At 39.8% G+C, this 26,403-nt stretch overlaps 1 protein-coding gene across 1 annotated transcript in view; it reads right to left on the bottom strand.

Annotated features, from left to right (window-relative positions):
• Positions 1-26,403, bottom strand: part of macrod2 (mono-ADP ribosylhydrolase 2) — a 1,232,546-nt gene that overhangs the window by 385,145 nt on the left and 820,998 nt on the right. Inside the window, exon 6 of the mRNA XM_029640037.2 lies at positions 1,797-1,918. Within this exon, the coding sequence (XP_029495897.1) occupies positions 1,797-1,918 (122 nt within the window). The remainder of the gene's footprint in view (positions 1-1,796; positions 1,919-26,403) is intronic.

Below are 26,403 nucleotides of genomic sequence, written 5' to 3'. Positions count from 1 at the left end.
GGACTGAATGACGCTGGACCGCTGGACTGAAAGACGCTGGACTGTTGAACTGAAAGACGCTGGACTGTTGGACTAAAAGACGATGGACTGCTGGACTGAAAGACGCCAGACTGAAAGATGCTGGACTGTTGGTCTGAAAGACGAACGGGCTGAAAGACGCCAGACTGAAATACACTGGACTGCTGGACTGAAAGACGCTGGACTGCTGGACTGAAAGATGCTAGACTGCTGAACTGAAAGATGCTGGACTGAAAGACGCTGGACTGCTGGACTGAAATACGCCAGACTGAAAGATGCTGGACTAAAATATGCTGGACTGCTGAACTGAAAGATGCTGGACTGAAAGACGCTGGACTGAAAGATGCTGGCCTGCTGGACTGAAAGATGCTGGACTGAAAGTCGCTGGCCTGCTGGACTGAAAAATGCTGGACTGAAGGACGATGGACTGAAGGACTGCTGGACTGAAAGATGCTGGACTGCGGGACTGAAAGATGCTGGACTGAAAGATGCTGGACTGAAAGACGCTGAACTGCTGGACTGAAGGATGGTGGATTGCTGGACTGAAATATGCTGGACTGCGGGACTGAAAGATGCTGGACAGCTGGACTGAAATATGCTGAACTGAAATATGCTGGACTGCTAGACTGAAAGACGCTGGACTGAAAGACGCTGGACTGATGGACTTAAAGACACTGGATTGCTAGACTGAAAGATGCTGAACTGATGTACTTAAAGACACTGGACTGCTGGACTGGAAGATGCTGGACTGTTGGACTGAAAGACGCTGGATTGCTGGACTGAAAGATGCTGGACTGCTGGACTGAAAGATGCTGGACTGAAAGACGCTGGACTGCTGGACTGAAAGACACTGGACTGCTAGAATGAAAGATACTGGACTAAAAGACGATGGACTGCTGAGGGGCGCAGCGCTCTAGGGCGCTGCATCTCAGTGCAAGAGGCGTCACTACAGTCCCTGGTTCAAATCCAGGCTGTATCACATCCGGCCGTGAGTGTAAGTCCCATAGGAGCTTCTTTAAGAAAACCAGTAGTGCACCTGCCTTAAGAACCCCGAGACAGGTCATCTAGCAATAGCTGGACAGCTACAGTCTGATCAGGCTGTCAGGCTGATCCTTTGGAGTTGTGGCGAGTTCACACATCCACCTTCCCACAAGTGAGTTGTCTGGTAAATAAATACTTCTGCATCACTGCCACAAGTTGTCCCTCTGAGAGAGCATTTAGCACTGGGACAATGTGGTCACATGCCACAGGGAAACTTTGACGCCAGAAACTGTCAATAAGCTGGTGTTCCTGGCATGGAACTTGTGAAGAAGGAGGCAGCGAATTGTTAAACTGAGAAACACACAGACTGTCTGCTTAATACTTGAAGAAGTTACTTTGAAAAGGTTTACAACTTGAATTCAGACTCTGCACTTCTTATATTTGGCAGGAATTTATATTTTTAATTACATCATGAGTACCTTAACTATTTTTTTAATTAAACTCCTATACCTTTGTTTATGTTTCATGTTTGCACAGGTTTACCGTGATGTGCAATATCCCCTTTCTGTTTCTATAAGGTTACAAGCAATATTTTGTCATTTATTAACTTTGAAGGGCTCATAAAATGCAAATATATATATATATATATATATATATATATATATATATATATATATATATATATATATATATGTATATACACACACAGTATATCGTGATATTATATCGTTATCATCAGTGGAAAATATTGTGATATGAATTTTAGTTCCCATCGTACACCCTTAGTGTGTACTCACCACAGAGCGCAGTCCGAACCCTTTGACCAGCTCCAGTGAGTTCTGGTAGCAGGCTGTCAGGTCCTTGGTCTCAGTTTCACCCACATGTCCCCTGGCCACAGGGCCCACAGTGTGGATCACATCTGGGAGAAGAGGGCAGAAAGAAGAAGAATATTAGCTAGCACACTAGTATGGAGGACAGACATAATAAGAATATTAGCTAGCACACTAGTATGGAGGACAGACAGAAGAAGAATATTAACTAGCACACTAGTATGGAGGACAGACAGAAGAAGAATATTAACTAGCACACTAGTATGGAGGACAGACAGAAGAAGAATATTAACTAGCACACTAGTATGGAGGACAGACATAATACGAATATTAGCTAGCACACTAGTATGGAGGACAGACATAATAAGAATATTAACTAGCACACTAGTATGGAGGACAGACATAATAAGAATATTAGCTAGCACACTAGTATGGGGGACAGACATAAGAAGAATATTAACTAGCACACTAGTATGGAGGACAGACAGAAGAAGAATATTAACTAGCACACTAGTATGGAGGACAGACATAAGAAGAATATTAGCTAGCACACTAGTATGGAGGACAGACAGAAGAAGAATATTAACTAGCACACTAGTATGGAGGACAGACATAATAAGAATATTAGCTAGCACACTAGTATGGAGGACAGACAGAAGAAGATAAGGAAGAGAAGAGAGGACAGAAGAAGAATATTAACTAGCACACTAGTATGGAGGACAGACAGAAGAAGAATATTAGCTAGCACAGTAGTATGGAGGACAGACAGAAGAAGAATATTAGCTAGCACACTAGTATGGAGGACAGACAGAAGAAGATAAGGAAGAGAAGAGAGGACAGAAGAAGAATATTAGGACAGACATAAGAAGATAAGTATGGAGGACAGACAGAAGAAGAATATTAGCAGACAGAAGAAGAATATTAACTAGCACACTAGTATGGAGGACAGACAGAAGAAGAATATTAGCTAGCACAGTAGTATGGAGGACAGACAGAAGAAGAATATTAGCTAGCACACTAGTATGGAGGACAGACAGAAGAATAATATTAGCTAGCACACTAGTATGGAGGACAGACAGAAGAAGATAAGGAAGAGAAGAGAGGACAGAAGAAGAATATTAGCTAGCACACTAGTATGGAGGACAGACATAAGAAGATAAGGAAGAGAAGAGAGGACAGAAGAAGAATATTAGCTAGCACACTAGTATGGAGGACAGACAGAAGAAGAATATTAGCTAGCACACTAGTATGGAGGACAGACATAAGAAGATAAGGAAGAGAAGAGAGGACAGAAGAGAAATATTAGCTAGCACACTAGATATGGAACAGAAGAGACATAAGAAGATAAGGAACAGAAGAGAGGACAGAAGATAGAATAGAAGAGAGGACAGAAGAAGATAAGGAACAGACAGAAGACAGAAGAAGATAAGGAACAGAAGAGAGGACAGAAGAAGATAAGAAGAGAGGACAGAAGAAGATAAGGAACAGAGAGGACATAAGAAGATAAGGAACAGAAGAGAGGACATAAGAAGATAAGGAACAGAAGAGAGGACAGAAGAAGATAAGGAACAGAAGAGAGGACAGAAGAAGATAAGGAACAGAAGAGAGGACATAAGAAGATAAGGAACAGAAGAGAGGACATAAGAAGATAAGAGAACAGAAGAAGAGGACAGAAGAAGATAAGGAACAGAAGAGAGGACATAAGAAGATAAGGAACAGAAGAGAGGACATAAGAAGATAAGGAACAGAAGAGAGGACAGAAGAGAGGATAAGGAACAGAAGAAGAAGATAAGGAACAGAAGAGAGGACATAAGAAGATAAGGAACAGAAGAGAGGACAGAAGAAGATAGAAGAACATAAGGAGAAGACATAAGAAGATAAGGAACAGAAGAGAGGACATAAGAAGATAAGGAACAGAAGAGAGGAGACAGAAGAAGATAAGGAACAGAAGAGAGGACATAAGAAGATAAGGAACAGAAGAGAGGACAGAAGAAGATAAGGAACAGAAGAGAGGACAGAAGAAGATAAGGAACAGAAGAGAGGACATAAGAAGATAAGGAACAGAAGAGAGGACATAAGAAGATAAGGAACAGAAGAGAGGACATAAGAAGATAAGGAACAGAAGAGAGGACAGAAGAAGATAAGGAACAGAAGAGAGGACAGAAGAAGATAAGGAACAGAAGAGAGGACATAAGAAGAATACTTTAGTTAGTTGTTATTTTACAGAAAACAGAAAAGTGACTTTTTTATTTCAACCCAATCTAACAGAGACACATACACACACCACACATTCTCATCTGACATGGGACTTGAACCAGCAACTCTCTTGTCGTTGAGACGCCTCTATAACAGACAGAGCATCCTTCAGTTCACTTTAGCTCCACTATCATTTCATCAGTACAGCGAGTGCAATTCACACTCAGCAGAACTAGCCCCACGAGTGCCCAGGATGTGGGAATTCTGCAGTGAAACATTTGAAGAGATAAGTACAACCATTGTTCCATTCTGTACAGAGCTGATTCCACCTGCTTGAATCTGAAGGCTCTTTAGAAAATCTGCTCTTTATGCTTCCTCTATCATATTATTGTCAGGAAATACGACAAGATAGGAGTATGTGTCTTCACATTAGGACAATGGGTGAGTTTTGCCTAAAATGAATACAGTGGTTTCATCCCAGATGGCTCCCTCTTTCCTATATAGGGCTCCCCCACAGGGCTCTGGTCAAAAGTAGTGCACAATATAGGGCATAGGGTTCAATTTGGGATGCAACCATTTACTCAGTTAATGCAATGGCAGTGCAGATAGACAATCAATTACAAGTTTCATACTATCTATTCAAATATTCATATCTCTGGCTTTGCTCTCCTCCGCTCCTGTGGCCTGTGCATAGCAATGTGGGTGGCTGTCAATCATCCTATGTTATGTGCTCCAGTCTGGGCTGTAGCCAGACTGCAGAAGAAGAATATGCATGGATGGACAAACGGGGAAACAAATGCAAACACACACACCCACCTACGCTCGACGTACACACCCACCTATGTTTGACCCACACGCCCACCTACTTTCGACACACACACACACCCACCTACTTTCGACACACACACACACCCACCTACTTTCGACACACACAAACACCCACCTACGCTCAAAGCACGCACCCACCTACGCTCGACGCACACACCCACCTACGCTCAACGCACACACACACCTACGCTCGACGCACACACCCACCTACGCTCGACACACACACACACACACACACACACACACACACAACTACACTTGACGCGCACACACACACCTACGCTCGACACACTCACAACTACGCTCGACGCACACAGCCACCTAAGCTCAATGCAAACACACAACTACGCTCGACGCACACACACAACAACACTCAATGCACACACACACCCACCTACGCTCAACGCACACACACAACAACAGTCTACCTGTACTGAACAAAGAGAGAGAGGGAGGGAGGGAGAGAGAGAAAGGGAGAGGGAGCAGAGGGAGAGAGAGAAAGGGAGAGGGAGCAGATGGAGGGAGAGAATGACAGAGAGAGAGTACTGTTGGAGGAGATTGAGAGAGAAAGAAGGACAGAGACATGGAGAGAAAAAGAATGAGGGAGGGAGAGAGAGATATAAGATAAAGAGGGAGATGGGTTTCCCTAAAACCCTAAAATGTGTTAGACTCAGTCATTACATAATGATATTGAAATCATTCTCACCACATTGCATTTCAATTTACCTGTGAAAACGTTCGTTTGACAGCTGGCTAGGAAAAAAGCTTTTTTCTTTCATCTAATTCTCACGCAACAAATTATTTTATTTACTAGCTTATACATCATCAAGTGATTTAGCTAGTACATCATGACTGTTTCTAGAACAACATCACGCAAATAATGTTTCTGAATAGGACACAGTCATTATATTTCAGCCTGCGCCCCAAATGGCACCCTATTCAGTATTAAATGCACGACTACCCTATGGGACTTGGTGAGAATTAGTGCACTCTATAAGGAATAAGGTGTCATTTGGGATGGAGACAATGTTTTTGAATAGAGCACATCGGTCATTGTAATTCATTGAATAGTGTTACTAGGTTTAAGATACATAAATCTCACTTTATAGGCTATTAAAGATTGATGACCATGACTCATTCATTACAGATCACACATCAAATACTCATTTCTGTTCTCTGAAATCTTAAACACCGTCAAATATATATATACTGCAACTCATCCTGAGCCACTTGGTGTGTGTGTGCCAGTCTGTTTCTGCTTATTTTCCAAATCCTTAAGGATTTGTCATAAGGAATAGCCATGTTGTCAAGAGGAGCAGAAAAATGCTGGCACCCAGACTACCACTAACCTACCTGACCATTACCATTCTAACTTCATGGGAAACTGACTCCACTAACCTACCTGACCACTACCATTCTAACTTCATGGGAAACTGACTCCACTAACCTACCTGACCATTACCATTCTAACTTCATGGGAAACTGACTCCACTAACCTACCTGACCACTACCATTCTAACTTCATGGGAAACTGACTCCACTAACCTACCTGACCACTACCATTCTAACTTCATGGGAAACTGACTCCACTAACCTACCTGACCACTACCATTCTAACGTCATGGGAAACTGACTCCACTAACCTACCTGACCACTACCATTCTAACGTCATGGGAAACTGACTCCACTAACCTACCTGACCATTACCATTCTAACTTCATGGGAAACTGACTCCACTAACCTACCTGACCACTACCATTCTAACTTCATGGGAAACTGACTCCACTAACCTACATGACCACTACCATTCTAACGTCATGGGAAACTGACTCCACTAACCTACCTGACCATTACCATTCTAACTTCATGGGGAACTGACTCCACTAACCTACCTGACCATTACCATTCTAACTTCATGGGAAACTAACTCCACTAACCTACCTGACCACTACCATTCTAACTTCATGGGAAACTGACTCCACTAACCTACCTGACCACTACCATTCTAACTTCATGGGAAACTGACTCCACTAACCTACCTGACCACTACCATTCTAACTTCATGGGAAACTAACTCCACTAACCTACCTGACCACTACCATTCTAACGTCATGGGAAACTAACTCCACTAACCTACCTGACCACTACCATTCTAACTTCATGGGAAACTGACTCCACTAACCTACCTGACCACTACCATTCGAACTTCATGGGAAACTGACTCCACTAACCTACCTGACCACTACCATTCTAACTTCATGGGAAACTGACTCCACTAACCTACCTGACCACTACCATTCTAACTTCATGGGAAACTGACTCCACTAACCTACCTGACCATTACCATTCTAACGTCATGGGAAACTGACTCCACTAACCTACCTGACCATTACCATTCTAACTTCATGGGAAACTGACTCCACTAACCTACCTGACCACTACCATTCTAACTTCATGGGAAACTGACTCCACTAACCTACCTGACCATTACCATTCTAACTTCATGGGAAACTGACTCCACTAACCTACCAGACCACTACCATTCTAACTTCATGGGAAACTGACTCCACTAACCTACCAGACCACTACCATTCTAACTTCATGGGAAACTGACTCCACTAACCTACCTGACCACTAACTTATCATCTAACTGTTCTTCAGTTGAATCCTGTATGAACGATTCCACCAGCCTTATTAGCCTTTAAAATTAAAATATTTTTTGCAATTCATTACATGTAGAGTATCATAAGGCCTTTCTTTGAGGGCCCTAGTGATGTTACGCTTGATACCGGGACTCCGAGGCATGCGCTGAAATCCCTAAGCAGCTAACTTTGAAGCAGTGCGCCAATGCGTGTTTCCCTTTATCAGAAGAACGTCATCATCATGACCTCTGAAGCATTGTTTGATCCCGTGCTGTTTCAAACCGTGTTGCAAAATGCGAGATCCCACTGATTTCGCCGTAGTTCCAGTGCGTTCTTCGATTCTAAGCCGTTTTCAAACAACGACCACTGGACATCGTACTTACAAATATAGTTAGTGTTTTGTAGCAACAGTTTGACCTGACCGGTAGTGTACTATAGCAGGTAGGGTAGGGAACTATGGAACTATGGCAATCAGGAATGTGAGGGTATGAGGTCCAATCCTGTTGAAGGCAGACTAGAAAATTGTGAAACCACACTTTCTTTCTGCACTGTTGTTCAAATCATTTGCTTTATTTAGTATAGTATGAGCTACTGTCTTAGAGGAAAATTCCACCCCAAAACTATATTTTGGTATTTGTTTCATTACTCCATTGTTGACATAGTCCCAAAATGTTTTGCTTGTCAGCAATCAAGTTTTCAAGATGCTGTGTGTAACTTTCAAAATACAGAAATCATCCCTGTATGATGTATTTTGCAGTATATGATGCTGCCTTTTGCATCATAGGATGCAAAATGCATCAAACAGGGAAGATTTCTGTATTTTGAAAGTTACACACAGTATCTTGAAAACTTGATTGCTGACCAGCAAAACAGTTTGCCATAGTTTTTGAAAAACAGTAAACTTGAAGGGAAAAACAGGAAGCATTAAGGAAGATGCAAATTTGGGTGGTAATCCAACTGATTATAGGCTACTAAAGCCAACAACTTGCTGCTATGCCACAGAGTTTTGATGATAACAGTGGAGAAAAAAGCATATCTGATAATCACTGCTATTTATTGGTGACCAGCAGATGTCACTAATGTGACTTGTGAACAGATAATGAAGCTCCTAGTAACAAACTGTTTTCCGGCACAATTTGGTGAAATCCTTCAGAAAGCTTTGGTTTCCCATCACTAGTTATAACCGGACACAGTGGTGTTAGGTAACTTCTGGTTTACAGTCCAGATCTGCAAGTCACATTATGATGGCTTGCAAAGTGACATGTAATTCCTATTGGAATCCAGCTTGAGTTAGGATATCCAACAAGTGGATATATTAATCAACCTGCATTCAGAATGACTGCCAGGGTAGGGAAGATTGAATACTGAGACTACCTCAATAATCTAAACTGGAACAACCATACCAGTAACAGGTGCACTAAGTCTAACTAACAGATTGGATTAGTTTAGAAAAATATATATGTTATTTATCTTTGTGTAACATAAAATCTATCAACCAATCAATGAACATGCAAAAACAGAGATATTAAAACAAACAATTCTGAAAATCACCCTGCAATAGAGCATGCTGGGAAATATGATATTTGGTTCTGTGTAGAACCATTCTTGCCTTCCTAAGAACACTTCTTGCTAAAAGAATCATCAAACAATCCTGTCTTTCAAAAGCGGTTATTAGAATGTTAAAGGTTCTAAGTAGAACCCTTTGACTTACAAATAACCTTTGTCTTCCAAAAAGGGATCTTTAGATTAAAAAGGTTTTGGAACCCTTTTTTCAAAGAGTATAGAAATATTGTACACAGAACATAACAGTTTGAAATGTGCTCCATTCTCTGTGCATGCTGGATACACTCAAAGCCGAAAAGTGTCTCATTTACTTGGAACCAGCAACTCTTCAGTTCACACTAGTTTACTATCTTCCCACTAATATCCTTTGTGCAGATACAAACAGAAACATGTCCTTCACCTTTTAGGAAAAAAACTGCGTTGTATAAATATTGATCTGAAGTGGAGACGTAGAGGATATGAGCGGAGACATGGGTTCTGGAGAGATAAGAACTGTTTAAACTTTCATGAATTCACTGGTGGTCTGGTTATTGGTACCGGCCCAACACTGTAATTGGCATGCTGCTCTGTTGTAGTGTTGAGTTTCTATTTATTATGGATGAAAAACAACTCTGAAGCACATGCAACGTACCCCATTAAAACCACATTGTGGTGTACATTGTGTGTGTATGTTGTGTGTTAGTGTGTGTGTGCTACTCTGGAAAGAGGTACACAATGCTTCAGACAGCTCCCATCTCATTACTGTCTCTACCAGCAGCAGCTTTGGTTAGTAGGAGATCTGATCATGCGAACACAAAACCTTCATATGAAGTCATCTTTTATAAGGTATCAAACTTTGCCCTCAAAAACTCTAATTCCACTTGCCTCATCTTAGTAGAACCCTACGTTGCATCCCTGAATATAACTGTCTTTAAGAAATGTCTCATTTAGCCATTTAAAGCTGGCGACGCTGACTAGATCAAAGAAGCTACTTCACTTACACTGTATAAGGGCTCCTGAAATAAAAAGTTGAAGTGAACTACGAGAGGAAGCGGGGTGAGACAACTGATACACTGTGAGAGGAGTGCAGCCAGCTAGAAGATTTTATTACCAACCCTTTTTAAATCCAGCAAAATCCCATGCTTATTTGAGATTCTGTGTGAAAGCGTATTAGCAGAGCTATGAGAAAATTATGGAAATCACACTAAACTACCCGTTTGCAAAAATGTATGAAATGGTTCTGATGGGGAAATTGCTATGCACTGGGCATGAGAACTGGTGTGTGTGTGTGTGTGTGTGTGTGTGTGTCTGCTCACTAAAATAACACAATGCAATAAATTACCTATGCATGATTTGACCTTGAGGATGTCTTGGCAAAAGGTTCTTATTTGCACCTCGTACAAATAAATGAATGAAAATAAATGAATGATTTTTTGCATTCTCTCTCTGTGTTTGTTGGCTAAGGAGATGGTTATTTATGATTGGCCTGTGCTTTTCAATGAATATATTATACATATTACAATATTATACACTATACATCTTGTCCCAAACAAAACAGAACTCTGAGAATGCATGTGAAAAAGAAGCGGGGTTTGACAGGCGATTTATCCTAAAAATGTTTTTGTATTGTAGAATGTTCTTTCGCTTTTATCTCCCTCTCTTTATTCTCCTTCCTGACAGGCTTATTTCTGCAGATCAGTATATCTACATTACTGTCACAGGGAACAGAGATACAGAGAGACAGACACACATGCATACAATTATCCTCTGCAGGCTTCATACAAGAAACAAATAACTCTCCATCTTAGCAGGCGAGGTAGACACCATGAGAGCCATGATGGGAAAGGTACAAACCATGCTGATAGAAGACCAACAGTCGTTCCTGGGCTAATAGGAAGCGGGTTGGGTTGATTACTGGTATGATAACAAACACTATCCAGGGTGTTGTATCTAGATCCTAATGGCCTGATGAAATGTTCTAAGCAGAGAGGGGTCGTCTGGGAGGAAGAGTAGGGCCTGCGTTGAAAGGACAAATAGATAACTCCTCAAACGATGTCTAGTAAGTCATTGATAACACATCACAAATCCAAAGTCAAATGCAAGGGGCATTGTTTATTGGGAGGTTTATTCGTTTTTCAATTTCTCTGAGGTTTTTATTTCATAGCTCAACCAAAACAGCATTAGATATATTATATTATTATATGGTATTGAATATAATACTGTAGGTATATACTTGAACTTCAAGGGTTGGCTGGAATGCTGCTTTCCCATGAATGCATCCAGTACAGATAAGCCTGTGGGTAGTGGGGAAGGGAGGGCTAGATAGATGAATAGTCATCAGCAGTGGGTCTTTGTGAGGTGAGTTGTGTGCCTGGTCATGTCACCCTAAGCTAAGTGACCATAGCTGCAGATAAGTCAAATGGAAACACTGGACAGGAGCTGATCAGCCATGAGTGGGATTGCCAAGACAAGAATCCCGTAGACGGTGTGTGTGTGTGTGCGTGCGCCTCTCTGTCACCTCTCTGTGACCCATGCAGAGAGAGGAGACTGCTCACGGCCACACAGTCAACAGTTCTCCTATTGAGTTGTTCTCATTACACATATGAGCGGTGCCTTAAGATTACCCTGTTTTTTCACTAGGAAACAAATGCGTCAGTAACATCAGTCTGCTGTTTACTGTGCCTGTACAACACCTGTACAACATTAACATGAGACATATTACTGAGAGGCCACTCATTAATACAGTAGATTTGTCAAACTGATTGGCCTATAGTCTGCATTAATATGATAAGACATAACATACTTGAATTTCAATAAATTGAGGTTGACGAAGAAGAAGAAAAAGAAGAAAAAGAGAACGAAGAAAAAAAGAAGATGAAGAAGTTATTCTGCAGTGTAAAAGTAATGTATTGGGTTATTACTCGCATTCTTCTCCTCTGCCTGCAATCCTATTACTCAGAACACTGATTGAAATCTACAGAATATATTTCCTCTGCAAAGAGCTGAATGATTATCCTGTGTTTCCACCATCATGCAAATGAATCTTGTTTTCTTCATCATAACAATGTATGTTGTGTAAAAGAGGCAGGTCTGCTTTCATACACCTTTTATTCCTTCCATTAAACTACATTTTTCTTATTTCATTTGTGTGCTGCATTCTCCTTTCCATACCTGACAAATGAATACAATAATAAATGAATTAACACACACACAAACCAATAAAGAACATCAGGGACACGCTGATGCTAAACAGACATACAGGGAAACAGAGTGGCTTGTTTTGTTATCCTCTCTCGGGTCTATTCAGCGGAATATAATGTGTGTCTACAGGAGAGTTGGGGATGTTTAATCCCTTCTGAGAACACAAATGAACGGGATGGGTGAGCACATCAGATTGATGTACAGTGAATGGAGAGGAGATTTGTTCGTGGAGTGTGTGTCTGGCATACAGTACCAGTCAAAAGGACACACCAACTCATTCAAGGGTTTTTCAGTTTTTTACTATTTGATGCTGGCCTTCTAGGCAGAGTTCCTCTGTCCAGTGTCTGTGTTCTTTGCCCATCTTAATCTTTTCTTTTTATTGGCCAGTCTGAGATATGGCTTTTTCTTTGCAACTCTGCCTAGAAGGTCAGCATCCTGGAGTCACCTATTCACTGTTGACATTGAGACTGGTGTTTTGCTGGTACTATTTAATGAAGCTGCCAGTTGAGGACATGTGAGGTGTCTGTTTCTCAAACTAGACACTCTAATGTACTTGTCCTCTTTCTCAGTTGTGCACCGGGGCCTCCCACTCCTCTTTCTATTCTGGTTAGAGACAATTTGCGCTGTTCTGTGAAGGGAGTAGTACACAGCGTTGTACGAAATCTTCAGTTTCTTGCCAATTTCTCACATGAAATAGCCTTCATTTCTCAGAACAAGAATAGATTGACGAGTTTCAGAAGAAAGTGCTTTGTTTCTGGCTTGAGCCTGTAGTCGAACCCACAAACGCTGATGCTCCAGATACTCAACTAGTTTTAAAAAAGGACAGTTTTATTGCTTCTTCAATCAGAACAACAGTTTTCAGCTATGCTAACATAATTGCAAAAGGGTTTTCTAATGATCAATTAGCCTTTTAAAATGATGAACTTGGATTAGCTAACACAACGTGGCATTGGAACACAGGAGTGATGGTTTCTGATAATGGGCCTCTGTACGCCTTAGTAGATATTCCATTAAAAATCAGCCGTTTCCAGCTACAATAGTCATTTACAACATTAACAATGTCTACACTGTATTTCTGATCAATTTGATGTTATTTTAATGGACCAAAAAAATGTTCAAGAACATTTCTAAGTGACCCAAACTTTTGAACGGTGGTGTATGTTTCTAAAAATGTATTTATTTCTGTACTTAAATGCAGAGGTCAAGGCCAATGAATGGGCAGCTTTGTAAAGGATATGCTGAATGAGTGGACTCTGGCCTCTTTGATTCCAAGGTTTGAGGGTAAGTAAAACTGTGAAATGTATTTTTGAGAGTGGGGACGACACATAGTTTAATTGACCCTGTGTGAAACAGCATCTACATCTTCCACGTTGTCATCGATAAACAATAGTACAATGTTAATGGAAACTTGAAAGACTTAACTTCACCAGGTGCGTCTTAGAACCCAGCAGCCACTTTGGGACTTGATACATTACATGAACAGCTACCATAAATAGTCTGGTCTGTTACCATATTTGCTTTATTGGTCATTTGCACAGATTCTGTCACAGTGACCATTCTGACACACAACACACACATCACAGCCTGGGAGTAGCTCATGGGCGCTTAAGGGTCAAATTCATTGTCAAGGGCACAACAGCAGAAGGTAGTATACAGAGATATTGTTGCTGTGACTCTCTGGCTAATGGATCACTCGCTGCAAAGTTCCTGCAGGCAGCTCGGGGTTTCTAATATCGGCATGCCTTTCTAATCTCTAAGCTACTGCCACCCCTATTCATTTAGCTCTTTCCTCACTCCCTTGCCTTTGTTGAAACAATTGACCTGGCTTATCAACCCTTCCTTCAAAGTATTTAATTTAGAAATGTGTGTGAAACTATCCCTTCAAATCTCCCCCCTAACAGTTAAGCCTAGTGGTTAAGAGCGTCGGGCAAGCAACGGAAAGGTCGCTGGTTCAAATTTCAGAGAAGCAAGGAGGCAGTTAAACCTCCAACAACAACTGCTCCCCGGGTACCTGAAGATTAAGTCAGTCCCCTACACCACTCTGTTTTAGAGGGTTTGGGTTAAATGTGGGATACTTTTTTAAACATTTCGGTTTAATGCAATCAGTTGTGCAACTGATTAGGTATCCCTTCTACCCTTTTTTTGCAACGGAAGAGATGGCCCAGGAAGCATTCTTGCTTTTGGACGACTCAACTATAACCTGACGTTAAAGAAGAACAAACAAGCCTTACAGGCTGTGAATATTCTGTAAACGTTAGAGGGCCGCCCAGACGAGCAAGTGTCTAAACAACATCTGGCCGGATGTGGTCAAGACAGTCGACATAGTCTGACAGTTTCCTCGTCTGCTGGATAGTCCAGGAATGGTGGGTTACATTTTTTACAAAAATATTAGAATTGAATTTGATTCAGTTTGTTGTGATTAACTAGCCTGATGACGCGACCCACGTGACTCGCAGAGCAGGATGAACTGTGACCACACTGGTCTGGAAAGGAGGCTGTTTGTTAATGCAATATTCTCTAATAAATTGTGCAACGGGGTTTGATTGGTGCTCTCAAAGTTTTTTTCCCCTCTGGTTTCAAAATCCAACCATTGTGATAGAAGGGGGTGGCGCTCAGTGGCTGTGGGTGTTTGAGAGAGAAAGACACAGAGGGGAGCAAAGCAGTCAAATCACAGCCCCCTTCATTATCTACACATTGTGCCCTCAACATCAAAGAGCCATACCAGACTCTGAAGTAAAGAGGACTTTGAGTTAGAAGTTAGCCAGACTAGTGATTAACTGCAATGGAAAAAAGTAATTGTTTGTTTGGCTACAACATAACACAATTTGAAGTCATATGAGACAGAGTCTCACAAGCATTAGAAACAGCATTGGGTGTGAATACGGTGGGAACATACGGATCTGAGAAAGTGTTATGTCATTCATGTTTGTGGATATGTATGTACAAACTACGTTGTCTAATGTTTGTGGATATGTATGTACAAACTACGTTGTCTAATGTTTGTGGATATGTATGTACAAACTAAGTTGTCTAATGTTTGTGGATATGTATGTACAAACTAAGTTGTCTATTGTTTGTGGATATGTATGTACAAACTAAGTTGTCTATTGTTTGTGGATATGTATGTACAAACTAAGTTGTCTATTGTTTGTGGATATGTATGTACAAACTAAGTTGTCTAATGTTTGTGGATATGTATGTACAAACTAAGTTGTCTAATGTTTGTGGATATGTATGTACAAACTAAGTTGTCTATTGTTTGTGGATATGTATGTACAAACTAAGTTGTCTATTGTTTTTGTCATATGAAAATGTTCAGTTGTCTATTGTGTTTATCAATGTATGTTTTTGCTCTTCCAAAAAACTAAAAGTAAAATAAAATATTACAAAAAAAGAAATTGTCTGCTTTACTACAGATTGTTGAGGACTTCTACACTTTAAATCCGGACTGCTTGGGGACACTCATTGATAACTGGATCGGGGCCCAAGATCTTCTCTTCAAAGTGCGGGTATAGTTTCAAATGACCCTGCTGGTGATGTCTCAGATGCTCATTCATTTTGAGCCTAAAACAATCAAGTAATTCACTAAACATTATTCTCTCCAGATACATTCCGACCTAGATTCTGAGACCAGAAAGTCCTTCATTGACTTGCAACCTGTAAGTTTAAATAGTGGATAGGCATAGGTAGATTAATGGGGAAATTAGATAGCATTTGTAAACCTTGAATGAAAAAAAACAGTATTACAAAATCTGTTACGCATAACTGCACACTCCAAGACATTACATATGTTTCCATCCAATTTGGAACAGATTGGGTTACATTTTTAGTCTCAAATCTCAAATAGTCTCAAATCTGCATAAAACAATATGCACATTTTCCTACCGGCAAATGGATAAAAAGCTGTGCGTGATCACGTAGTGGCATTGGTGGAAAAAATACCCAATTGTCATACTTGAGTAAAAGTATAGATACCTCAATAGGATGTTACTCAAGTAGTGAAAGTCAGACAGTAAAATACTACATGAGTAGAAGTCTAAAAGTATTTGGTTTTAAATATACTTATGTATCAAAAGTAAATGTAATTGCTAAAATATACTTAAGTATCAAAAGTAAATGTAAAAGCATAAATCACTTAAAATTCCTTATGTTAAGCAAAGCAGATGGCACCATTTTCTTGTTTTTAAAATGTACGGACAGCCAGGGGCACATTCCAACACTCAGACATTATTTACAAAAGATGAATTTGTGCTTAGTGAGTCCGCCAAGCCAAAGGCAGTAGGGATTATCACATGTTCTCTTGATAAGTGCGTGAATTTGACTATTTTCCTGTCCTGCTAAGCATTTCAAATGTAACGAGTACTTTTGCTTGTCAGGGACAATGTATGGAGTAAAAAGTACAATATTTTAGGAATGTAGTGAAGTAAAAGTAAAAGTTGTCAAAAATATAAATAGTAAAGTAAAGTACAGATAACAAAAACAACTACTTAAGTAGTACTTTAAAGTATTTACACCACTGCTTAGTGGACATAAAAATCCCTTTTGCAGTTAAATTCCTATGTACCGAATAAAAACATACAAGTTAAATGGGTTTCCATTGCATTTTCAACTACTGATGGTTTTGTCACAAAATCATCAGACCTGAGCCCACTCAGGTCTTCGCACATGCGCTCTAGCAAACAGCTTGCACATACAGCGGGGGTAGGCGATCTACATTATGAGATTATTACGGTAGTCAAGCATCAATCATCATGTCACCAGAATAAGACCCTTCATATTTATTAGAAAGGAGCATCAAGCTCATCACCTTGCACTTTCATCACCCTGTGTAGTTCATCATCATTTATTTAATCTGTAGCTTAATAAACTGCATGCTTTCCCGACTCGTAATGTGAGGAACACACAACATATCATCGCGTGACTCCTCGTTTGCTTCGACATGATGGTTATTATATCAATATTTGCGCATAAAGTAGTTTCCACCACCATTTTTTACAAGAAATTGTCTGTAGGCATTTAGAAAATTGTTTGTATCAGCCCGGTCGTGACTTTTTTTAATGTTTCAGGTAATTCATCTGCGTGAAACAATTGGATGGAAATGTGGTTAGTGTTGTGAAAAGGAACCTATGAGCCCCAGCCAAAAATGAATGGAAGATGTAGGCATCAAGCAGGGATTGGGTGTTGATTGATGTAAATTGCTATAAAATATACAACAGAAATGGTGTGTGATGGCATTGTCAGTGTAACTCAGTGATTTACATAAGTCATCATATTCTAAAATAAAATGATCTAACAGGATAGGACTAACATGGTTGAGTACCTTAACCAGGCGGAGGTGAGCGAATCAAGCGGAGGTGACTCTTGGGGACTGCTCACATGTGTTTACAGCCATTAGTGGACCGGCAATGGAGCTAGGTACACCGCTTGGGGCACTGGATGTGTGCTTCAAGTCCTATTATGTGTTTGATATCAACTTTCTCAGACTATGTGCCCCAGAATTAGAATTTCTACAGACCACGATGTATCACCTTCCAGGAACAGAATCCTCTGCAGTAAGACGGTTCCGAGCATGTCTCTTTTTTCCACTGAACAATAGTGCATGAGTATCTGCTCTTGTATGTTGTGTGAGAAGTGACAGGAGGAAGCACAGTCCTCAGGCTGCTGTGTTCCTGTGAATAATTAGATCAGTGGATGGATGAGCCATGAGTGTCTCATTCCAATGCTAATATGCTCTTAAGGCACTATCTATAGCTCTGTTAAATTGACTTTAAGTTTTTTTTTAATAATGCATTTGTGGCTGCTTTTCGCCTACAGTACGGTATGTGGCTCGTTTGCCTTGAGATAACCTACTGAAACACGTTCTGGTACTTCTGACCCACTGGGAATGTGATGAAAGAAATAAAAGCTGAAATCATTCTCTCTACTATTATTCTGACATTTCACATTTTTTAAATAAAGTGGTGATCCTAACTGACCTAAGACAGGGAATTTTTACTAGGATTAAACTGAGTTTAAATGTATTTGGCTAATGTGTATGTAAACTTCCTACTTCAACTGTATGTGTGTGCTGTCACCTAAGATAGCTGAAGTGTGTCAGTGAATGTGAATATCTATTGATTAGCTCTGGCACTGTCTAATAGACAGATCTGTGTTAATACCACTTAAATCAGACAGTGTCACACGCATGCAAGCTTTGTTTTTCTCAGATTACAATCTGAGTGTGCACATCAAGTTCAACTGAGGCTTTAGTCTGATGTTTGCACTGTTTGGTTAATTATATAATATAAATACATTTTCATAATCCATCCTATTTTATGAAATCTTATCTTGTGAAATAACACATTTAGACAATAGGGCTTTGTTTCAATGTTCTATTTAAAACATGTATATATTCTTGTTCCTTTTGAACAATTATCTAACGATGCATGTTCTGAAATGCAGGCAATACAAATGAATCATTTTCAGTTCAGCATTGCATCTTGATTGTGTGTGTAGGAAAGTGAGGGGCTGGGATGGCAGAGGAGGTTAAAGTTAGGACTGAAAACAACTCAAGGATGACATAAATAACACAACCCAACACTGGATTGTTTTAACACAGCAATATAGTCTAATTTACCCAGCAGTGGGGTCAAGCGCTCAACCAAAGGCACTGCGTTAGAAGCACAACCCAAACCCGCTGGTTTGAATTAAAACAATGCTGTGTTTGTCCAATATTGACCCAGAGGTGGTTGAAATTAAACATATTGGGTTATTTTTAACCCATCATTTTTTAAGAGTAACAATAATTAATTTAGGAAAAATAATATGAATTGCCATATTAGGCATAAAAAATGTTCTACCTTTTAAGATGCCAAAATGTTGATTGTTTTAATTACTTTTTTCAGTATAATAATTTTGTTCGTTTTTGTGTTTTCGGATTGTTTCAGTGCACGCATTCAACAAGCTTTGGACAAAGGACTTTTACCATCTCCAAATTTCACTCAAAAATTCTATAGTTCTGAACTGGGCTTGATTTAGTTTATGCTGTTTTAATTATTCAAAATGTTGTTAATTCTTTTAAACTTCCATTGGAATAAATCTATAGCTCAGTTTTCACTTGGCTCATGTAAATCATTCTGTAGTTTTCCCTTTAAACATCTTTAAACATCCTAAGGTCAACATCCACATAGTGTTCACATTTCTCCCATGTAAATGTAGTAGCAACATAAAACAATTTATTTGGGAAATATCCAGTCTTTGCTATTTTCTTCATTACCATGCTGATGATTTCAAGTTGTATTGGATAAATGTTTTATTTGTGAAAGACATTGAATACATGTTGTTTAGTATATTTACTACATTTAGTATGTTTACTAAGTTCATATATATAACCTTTATTTAACTAGGCAATTCAGTTATGTACAAATTCTTATTTTTAATGACGGCCTAGGAACTCTGGGTTAAATGCCTTGTTCAGGGGCAGAATGACAGATGTTTACCTTGTCAGCTCGGGGGATTCGATCTTGCAACCTTTTGGTTACTAAACCAATGCTCTAACAACTAGGCTACCTGCCACCACATATGTGCTTTGGTTTATGTAGATACATTTCAAAATTAATAACACACAGTAACGAAAAACCTGACCTAATTTGCATATTCATACAGAGTTCGCAGCAAGCAGAATGTTTTCCCACAAATTTACCGCAACAGCTATCCACAAAACTCATTTGCATGTGAAAATATGAGATTGCCGCAAATTTCCCGAAGGTTTGCCACAACTGTTTTTAAGAAGCCAGTTATTTTCGGTAAGGGGGGTTGTTAGGTTGACCCAACTGTTGGATTGCAGGCATTGGGTCACTTAGTTGGGTTTTTTTCTTTAAAAAGAGCAAGGGTGCTGGGTTATTGAGATATGACCCAGTGGGTTAGATCAGAAGCAGGGTGGTGTAGTTTAGTAGGTAGTTTAGTAGGCTTTCCGAAAATACACCTGTGAAAGTAAATGTCATTCCTGTTCATCTGTTGTGTTGTATCGTTATTACATGTTAAGGTTGAACATTGACATTGTTTTAACTTTACTGACACTTACATGAGTGTATAAGTTTCCTAAAAGCACATACAAAATAATCATAGAATTCTAGATGTGTGTAAAATGCGAAAATGTTTCGGGAAAAGTCAAATTTGCAGTATGAAAACTTAACATGATGAACAGTAATAACATTTACTCTCACAGGTGGCCAATAAGAACTATCTGAAATGCACACCCCTAATAAGCCAAGACTCAGGAAAATAACCTAATGATTACGTTAAAAAAGACCCAGCTGCTAGGTCAACACAGCATGAAAGCAAAAAATACCCAACTGATGGTTAAATTAACCTGTGTTTGGGTAATCCCAACAACCCAACATAAATTATTCACACAACCCAACGGGCTGGGTCAAAATAACCCAGCGTGTGTTCTGTCCAATATTTACCCAGCACTGGGTTACAAAAAAAACGAAATGGTTATTTTTCTAACGCAGCATTTTTTGGAGTTTGCTCTGCAACACAATTCACAACAGCCTCCTATGGATTAAAGCCATCTCTACATCGGCAATAAGACAAAACCTATGCCTGAACCTATTTTTCTCTGATGACATTGAATGTCCTGTGAGCAACTGGCTAGGGTTTAGAGAGACTGTAAGAGATGAGAGGCCTTGCATGCTGGAGGTCAGTTGCAGAGACAGACATGGACACACATAGACAGACAGACACAAGCTTTGAACACTCACTAACACTTTCTATATTTGTATTTGTGCCAAAATATCTAACGTTGAGGATCCACATTGACAATTACAGGTGAAAAACCTATTTCCATATTGCTTTGAGCTCTGATAGAGAAAGAGCTTAAAGAGAAAGGTAAAGGTACAGTAGCAGGTACCAGGTTCCTCTCTCTCTCTCTGTCTGTCTCTCTCTCTCTCACACACACTCTCTCTCTCTCTCTCTCTCTCTCTCTCTCTCTCTCTATATATATATATATATATATATATATATATATATATATATATATATATATATATGGATGAGCCTGCATTGATTAGGGAAGGAAATGAAACGTTTTCTTCAAACGGCCGCTGAGGAGCACAGGCTGTGTCCAACATGGCACCTTTTTCCCTATATAGTAGACTACTTTTGACCAGTGCACTATATAGAGAATTTGATGCAATTTGGGACGTACCCACAGTGTGAGAAACATCTTAGATATGTTTCACTAACATATTCCACAGCAGATAGATCAACTACCAAAGGGACGAGCAAACCTCAAACATTCCCCTTTTTCTGGATACAACAAACTTCCTTTGACAAATCCGGAGATGTATTTACAGTAGAGGAACAGTACTGTGTCAGACTCAGAGAGGAACTAGTAGCTACACCGTTGGGCTTCCATCATTCTATTAACTAGTAGCTACACCGCTGGGCTTCCATCATTCTATTAACTAGTAGCTACACCGCTGGGCTTCCATCATTCTATTAACTAGTAGCTACACCTATGGGCTTCCATCATTCTATTAACTAGTAGCTACACCGCTGTGCTTCCATCATTCTATTAACTAGTAGCTACACCGCTGGGCTTCCATCATTCTATTAACTAGTAGCTACACCTATGGGCTTCCATCATTCTATTAACTAGTAGCTACACCGCTGGGCTTCCATCATTCTATTAACTAGTAGCTACACCGCTGGGCTTCCATCATTCTATTAACTAGTAGCTACACCGCTGGGCTTCCATCATTCTATTAACTAGTAGCTACACCTATGGGCTTCCATCATTCTATTAACTAGTAGCTACACCGCTGGGCTTCCATCATTCTATTAACTAGTAGCTACACCGCTGGGCTTCCATCATTCTATTAACTAGTAGCTACACCGCTGGGCTTCCATCATTCTATTAACTAGTAGCTACACCTATGGGCTTCCATCATTCTATTAACTAGTAGCTACACCCCTGGGCTTCCATCATTCTATTAACTAGTAGCTACACCGCTGGGCTTACATCATTCTATTAACTAGTAGCTACACCGCTGGGCTTCCATCATTCTATTAACTAGTAGCTACACCGCTGGGCTTCCATCATTCTATTAACTAGTAGCTACACCGCTGGGCTTCCATCATTCTATTAACTAGTAGCTACACCGCTGGGCTTCCATCATTATATTAACTAGTAGCTACACCTATGGGCTTCCATCATTCTATTAACTAGTAGCTACACCGCTGGGCTTCCATCATTATATTAACTAGTAGCTACACCGCTGGGCTTCCATCATTCTATTAACTAGTAGCTACACCGCTGGGCTTCCATCATTATATTAACTAGTAGCTACACCGCTGGGCTTCCATCATTCTATTAATTCTATAACTAGTAGCTACACCGCTGGGCTTCCATCATTCTATTAACTAGTAGCTACACCGCTGGGCTTCCATCATTCTATTAACTAGTAGCTACACCGCTGGGCTTCCATCATTCTATTAACTAGTAGCTACACCGCTGGGCTTCCATCATTCTATTAACTAGTAGCTACACCGCTGGGCTTCCATCATTATATTAACTAGTAGCTACACCGCTGGGCTTACATCATTCTATTAACTAGTAGCTACACCGCTGGGCTTACATCATTCTATTAACTAGTAGCTACACCGCTGGGCTTCCATCATTATATTAACTAGTAGCTACACCGCTGGGCTTCCATCATTATATTAACTAGTAGCTACACCGCTGGGCTTCCATCATTCTATTAACTAGTAGCTACACCGCTGGGCTTCCATCATTCTATTAACTAGTAGCTACACCTATGGGCTTCCATCATTCTATTAACTAGTAGCTACACCGCTGGGCTTCCATCATTCTATTAACTAGTAGCTACACCGCTGGGCTTCCATCATTATATTAACTAGTAGCTACACCGCTGGGCTTCCATCATTCTATTAAACATACCACATACCTACAATGACTCTGGGGTTGTTTGATACATCAGCGAAATGTGATTGATGTACAGTGGGGCAAAAAAGTATTTAGTCAGCCACCAATTGTGCAAGTTCTCCGACTTAAAAATATGAGAGAGGCCTGTAATTATCATCATAGATACACTTCAACTATGACAGACAAAATGAGAGAAAAAAAATCCAGAAAATCACATTGTAGGATTTTTAATGATTTTATTTGCAAATTATGGTGGAAAATAAGTATTTGGTCAATAACAAAAGTTTATCTCAATACCTTGTTATATACAATTTGTTGTCAAAACAAGGTCTGGGCCTACTGCCAAATTGTAGATACTGAGAATTGAGTATTTGTTCAATCAGTCACTTTTATGAACAGAAATTAGTTATTAGAAAAGCACAAGTATAACATTTCCATCACAATATCATACTAATTTGAGTGTCCCGGATTTCTGTTTACTATGTTATATTACGTCTAGTCTATGAGACCAGGTTGGATGTCGAGCCTAATGGTCTGGTATTTTTTCTTTCTGTAACGGAGGTGGTTCGGCGATCATCCTCAGGTGATGAGTAACATTGCTTGGGACCCAAAGAGTTGCTAGGCTTTTCTTGGTGAGCTAATAAACTCTTCTGCCACGCAGGAAAACGGATTTCGAACTACAGTTGAAGTACGAAGTTTACAGTCACTAAGATGCATCCAACCCAGAAGCCAGCTTCACCAATGTGTCGGAGGAAACACCGTTACGCCTAGCGACCTGGTCAGCGTGCACTGCGCCCGTCCCAATAGCACTGCGATGCAGTGCCTTAGACCACTGCGCCACCCGGCAATACTACCAAATACTAAATGAGTGTATGTGTATGTGAGTTTGTTGGAACCTCTCCAGCACTCTGATAATAAACAATGATTAATTCAAGATTGACTTTGAGTGTCCCTGTATAAGGATTTCCACAACAATTTGGCATTAACGAACAGGGTGATTGATTCTGGCTGCGGAGCATTCCAGTGGGGGTCTGCGAGGAAAACTCCCGTCTGACCAAAAGACGATGAGACCCGCCCAGAACAGATCCTTACTGTGAGTTGCCCAGGAGGAGACACATCATTCGCAAACCATTGAGAGACGGCAACTGACTTCAGTAAGTCAATTTAAATGAATCTGTAAAAAAATTAACATTTATGGTAAAAAACCATTATCAAGGAGAGTAACGCATAAAATGGTACCCATAGTCTTATAGAGAGAAAACTATTCACTAGATTTATGAGAAAACTAGAGCGAGCGTGTAATGTTACAATGGAAAGCCCCAATGACAGCTGTCTGTAGGCATTTATATGAAACGTCTACATGGTCTCCAGCCACTAAAAAATAACACAAGGTATTTGTAAAAATTTGATATTATTTATATGTATAGCAAGTAGTGGCAAGAGAACCGTTGCCGATACATATGGTACATATGGTGCATAGCAAGTAACGACAAGAGAATTGTTGAAGATGCACATGGGGTAATGCGAGAGAGAGATTACAGAATGCGTTTGGGAATAGTCCATGTGGATGTGAAAGTTGTGTGATTGTGAGATATGACAAAATTGGCTGATTGAAATTTTGATAATAAATTGATTGAAACGAGTACTATTAAGATAGAAATTTGGATAATAAGATAGAAATTTGGATATCAAGAGATAGATTGAAATTGAGTTATAATGAACTGAGTGAGTGAGTGCTGTCAGGGGACTAGCTCCAGTGTGAAAGTGAGCTGAGTTTTCCAGTTCTGTGTGAGAGAGTTTTTCCATCTATAACGTTATCTGTGCGTTGCATCCCACCACCACCACCCATCATAGTCTGGGACTACCAATAATAGCACTTGGTGTGTTTGAACACAGTGTTGTTTTATATGTATAGGAAGTAGCGGCCTATAGCCATTTCTGAATTGTCTATATGGTTTGGGACCACTGTCTCTGGGAGGCAAGAACCATTGAAGATACATATGATGTATAGATGCACATGGAGTGGTGTGGGTATGAATACCAAAGTAAAGTTATATTGGGAAAATAATGAATACCCCAACCAATTCTGTGAGTTTAGTTTTTAGATCTATAACTTTATAAAATGTATAACGTTATATAGGGATTCTGTATATAGATATGAAAGAAGAGAGTATTATTCTGAATATACTGTTAAAAAGAACAACTAGTGTGAATAAAACACTAGTCTAAAGGAGGAATTTGTGATGTAACATAGATGTATAATGGGTTACTAGAGATAAAGTAACATAATATTGAGTATAATGTTGATGATGTTCTGATGAAGTAACAATAGAAAAATAATAATAATATACAACTTTCACACCCTCACGTAGACGTATGTAAGTGGTATTCTGACGTAGACGTATGTAAAAAAGTATTCGGAGGAATGTTCAGAGTGGTCTCTTTATGGATCATTTAACTTTTTATGGCTGCAGGGACAGTATTGAGTAGCTTGGATGAAAGGTGCACATATCAAACGGACTGCTACTCAGTCATAGTTGCTAATATTTTCATATTATTAATAGTATTGGATAGAAAGCACTCTGAAGTTTCTAAAACTGTTTGAATTATGTCTGTGAGTATAACAGAACTCATATAGCAGGCAAAAACCTGAGAAATTCCACTTCCTGTTTTTTTCTGGAGGTGGCAGATTTTCAACCAAGGTCTCATTGAAATTACAGCGAGATATGGATGAGTTTTCACTTCCACTAGATGTCAGCAGTCAATAGAACTTTGTCTGATGACTCTAATGTGAAGGGGGGTCGATTGACACAGGAAATAGTCACCACAGCCATGAGAAGACCATGCTTTCACCAGGCGCGTTCACAGGGGAAGGACTTGCGTTCCACCGCTCATCTGAAGTAATTCTAATTCTCCGTTTGGAACGTTATTCAAGGTATATGTAAACAACATTCTAAAGATTGATTCAGTACATCGTTTGACATGTTTCTACTGACTGTTACGGAACTTTTGGACATTTCGTCACGTTATAGTGGACGCACTTTGTGACTTTGGAATTGTTTACCAAACGCGCTAACCAAAGTAGCTAATTGGACATAAATAACGGACATTTTCGAACAAATCAAGCATTTATTGTGGACCTGGAATTTCTAGGACTGCATTTTGATTAAGTTCATCAAAGGTAAGGAAACATTTATCATGTATTTTCTGGTTTCTGTTGACTCCAACATGGAGG

This window comes from Oncorhynchus nerka, linkage group LG28 (genome assembly GCF_034236695.1).
Source record: "Oncorhynchus nerka isolate Pitt River linkage group LG28, Oner_Uvic_2.0, whole genome shotgun sequence".
In the NCBI taxonomy this organism is placed as follows: domain Eukaryota; kingdom Metazoa; phylum Chordata; class Actinopteri; order Salmoniformes; family Salmonidae; genus Oncorhynchus; species Oncorhynchus nerka.
Note: the sequence above shows the minus strand (reverse complement) of the source record. Positions and strands in the feature narration are given on the sequence as shown.